Source organism: Balaenoptera ricei, chromosome 3, assembly GCF_028023285.1.
Source record: "Balaenoptera ricei isolate mBalRic1 chromosome 3, mBalRic1.hap2, whole genome shotgun sequence".
NCBI classification, from domain to species: Eukaryota; Metazoa; Chordata; class Mammalia; order Artiodactyla; family Balaenopteridae; genus Balaenoptera; species Balaenoptera ricei.
Window position 1 is genome coordinate 165,740,071 of NC_082641.1, and position 3,380 is coordinate 165,743,450.

Sequence of the window (3,380 nt, forward strand, 5' to 3'; positions counted from 1 at the left end):
AATGGTACAGATGAACTGGTTTGCAGGGCAGAAATTGAGACACAGATGTAGAGAACAAACGTATGGACACTAAGGGGGGAAAGCCGCGGTGGGGTGGGGATGGTGGTGTGCTGAATTGGGCGATTGGGATTGACATGTATACACTGATGTGTATAAAATTGATGACTAATAAGAACCTGCTGTATAAAAAAATAAATTAAATAAAATTCAAAAATTAAAAAAATATATTAGGACACACAAACTAGCAATACATAAAAATGGTAATAATATATGATAACCATGTTGGGCTTTTCCAGAATACAGATTATTTTAACTCTAAAAATAATGTGATTCACCACATTAACAGATTAAAGAAGAAAACACACACACACACACACACACAAAATCTCTTCAGGTAGTAGATCTGTCCCAATGTCATGGCAACTAGAACAAGAGCTTCAAAGAAACATCAAAGGACCACTCTGCTGTTTGTGCTGTCATTGATTGCTCTGTGTATTCTCTCCCGAACTTCCATGTATTCCTGTTCATGCTTTACAGCTGTCATTGCCACTGTGAGCTCATTAATCATTTCTTCTAGCTTGTTCTGGTGAGCTTCTGTTTCCATGTCTTGTCCTTTGGGGGCCTCCTCAATATCAATGGTGAACATCACTATTTTTGGAGTCATGTTGGACATCCTTTTGCTAAAGCAAAACTTACATGTTCCATCCATGTGAGCAGCAAATGTGTATTTCCCACTGGACTCCCAGTCTCCTTTATAAATTCCTTTATTATCAGGCCCTGTACTCTCCACGTCTATGTCCAGGAAGACGCCCTCAGCCACCTCGCAGATAAGGCCCATCTTGGTGCCCGAGGTGACCCGCTCGAAGAAGCACTCCTCTGCATGCGTGTCAGTGCTGACGAAGTAGTCTGAGGCCATGGCCAGGATGGCGGCCAGGAGCACCAGCAGCTCAGCGAGCGTCACCATGGTGGGGCTGGGGCCAAAACCAGGACCGGGACTGCAACCTCCAGAGCCACCGTCGCCGCCGCCACCGGGGTCGTCTCAGCCGCTGCCACCTCAGCCCATAAGTTTGTTTTCTACATCTGTGACTCTATTTCTGTTTGTAAAATAAGTTCATTTGTACCATTTTTTTTTTAGATTCCACATATAGGCAATATCATATGATATTTGTCTTTGTCTGTCTGACTTACTTCACTCAGTATGACAATCTCTAGGTCCATCCATGTTGCAGCAAATGGCATTATTTCATTCTTTTTATTTCTTTATGGCTTAGTAATATATCGCATTTTCTTTATCCATTCATCTGTCGATGGACATTTAGGTTGCTTCCATGTCTTCGCTATCGTAAATAGTACTGCAATGAACATTGGGGTGCATGTATCTTATTTTATATTTTTAAAATTAATTTTTGTTGGAGTATAGTTGCTTCAGCATGTATCTTTTCAAAGTAGCATGTGTACTTTTCAAGTATATTCTCCAGATATATGCCCAGGAGTGGGATTGCTGGATCATATGGTAGCTCTATTTTTAGTTATTAAGGAACCTCCATACTGTTCTCCATAATGTTTGTACCAATTTACATTACAACCAACAGTGTAGGAGGGTTCCCTTTTCTCCACACCCTCTTCAGCACTTACTGTTTGTAGATTTTTTGATGATGGCTATTCTCACCGGTGTGAGGTGATACCTCTTTGTAGTTTTGATTTGAATTTCTCGAATGATCAGTGATGTTGAGCATCTTTTCATGTGCTTTTTGGCCATCTGTATGTCTTCTTTGGAGAAATGTCCATCTAGATTGTCTGCCCATTTTTTGATTGGGTCATTTTTTTTTAATATTGAGCTGCATGAGGTGCTTTGTATATTTTGGAGATTAATCCCTTGTCTGTCACTTCATTAGCAAATGTTTTCTCCCATTCTATGGGTTGTCTTTTCTTTTTGTTTATGGGTTCCTTTGCTGTGCAAAAGCTTTTAAGTTTCATTAGGTCCCATTTGTTTATTTTTGTTTTTATTTTCCGTACTGTAGGAGGTGGATCAAAAAAGATATTCCTGCAATTTATGTCAGAGAATGTTCTGCCTATGTTTTCCCCTAAGAGTTTTATAGTATCTGGCCTTACATTTAGGTCTTTAATACATTTTGAGTTTATTTTTGTGTATGGTGTTAGGGAGTGTTCTAATTTCATTCTTTTACATGTAGCTGTTCAGTTTTCCCAGCACTACTTATTAAAAAGGCTGTCTTTTCTCCATTGTATATTCTTGCCTCCTTTGTCATAGATTAGTTGACCATAGGTGCATGGGTTTATCTCTGGAGTTTCTATAGTGTTCCATTAATCTATATTTCTGTTTCTGTGCCAGTAACAAACTGTTTTGATTACTGTAGATTTGTAGTATAGTCTGAAGTCAGGGAGCCTGATTCCTTCAGCTTCGTTTTTCTTTCTCAAGTTTGCATGGGCTATTCGGGGTCTTTTGTGTTTCCATACAAATTGTAAAATTTTTGTTCTAATTCTGTGAAAAAAGTCATTGGTAATTTGATAGAGATTGCATTGAATCTGTAGAGTGCTTTGGATAAGATAGTTATTTTGACAATATTGATTCTTCCCATCAAAGAACATGGTGTATCTCTCCATCTATTTGTGTCATCTTTCATTTGTTTTATCAGTGTCTCAGAGCTTTCAGAGTACAGGTTTTTTGCCTCCTTAGGTAGGTTTATTCCTAGCTATTTTATTCTTTTTGATGCGATGGTAAATGGGATTGTTTCCTTAATTTCTATTTCTGATCTTTTGTTGTTAGTGTATAGAAATGCAGCAGATTTCTGTGTATTAATTTTGTAACCTGCAACTTTACCAAATTCATTGATGAGCTCTAGTAGTTTTCTGGTAGTGTCTGTAGGATTTTCTATGTATAGTATCATGTCATCTGCAAACAGTGATAGTTTTACTTCTTCTTTTCCAGTTTGGACTCCTTTTATTTCTTTTTCTTTTCTGATTGCTGTGGCTAGAACCTCCAAAACTATGTTGAATAAAAGTGGTGAGAGTGGACATCTTTGTCTTATTCCTGATCTTAGAGGAAATGGTTTCAGTTTTCACCACTGAGAATGATGTGAGCTGTGAGTTTGTTGTATGTGGCCTTTATTATGTTGAGGTACATTCCCTCTGTGCCAGCTTTCTGGATAGTTTTTTTTTTATAAGATTTTTTTTTTAATTTAACTTTTTTTGGGGTTTATTTGTTTTATTTATTTATTTATTTATGGCTGTATTGGGTCTTCATTTCTGTGCAAGGGTTTTCTCTAGTTGCGGCAAGTGGGGGCCACTCTTCATCGCGGTGTGCAGGCCTCTCATTATCGCGGCCTCTCCTGTTGTGGAGCACAGGCTCCAGACGCGCAGGC

The 3,380-nt window shown here is 38.4% G+C and overlaps 1 protein-coding gene across 1 annotated transcript; it reads right to left on the minus strand.

Annotated features, from left to right (window-relative positions):
* Positions 1-396: 396 nt before the first annotated feature.
* On the minus strand, positions 397-964 carry LOC132362843 (transmembrane emp24 domain-containing protein 2-like). The gene has a single exon (XM_059917929.1). The coding sequence runs from the start codon at positions 962-964 to the stop codon at positions 449-451; it is 516 nt and encodes a 171-aa protein (XP_059773912.1). The 3' UTR covers positions 397-448.
* Positions 965-3,380: the final 2,416 nt, after the last annotated feature.

What these genes read in the sequence shown, in the direction of transcription:
- LOC132362843 (XM_059917929.1), bottom strand. Translation starts at nt 964, where the DNA reads ATGGTGACGCTCGCTGAGCTGCTGGTGCTCCTGGCCGCCATCCTGGCC.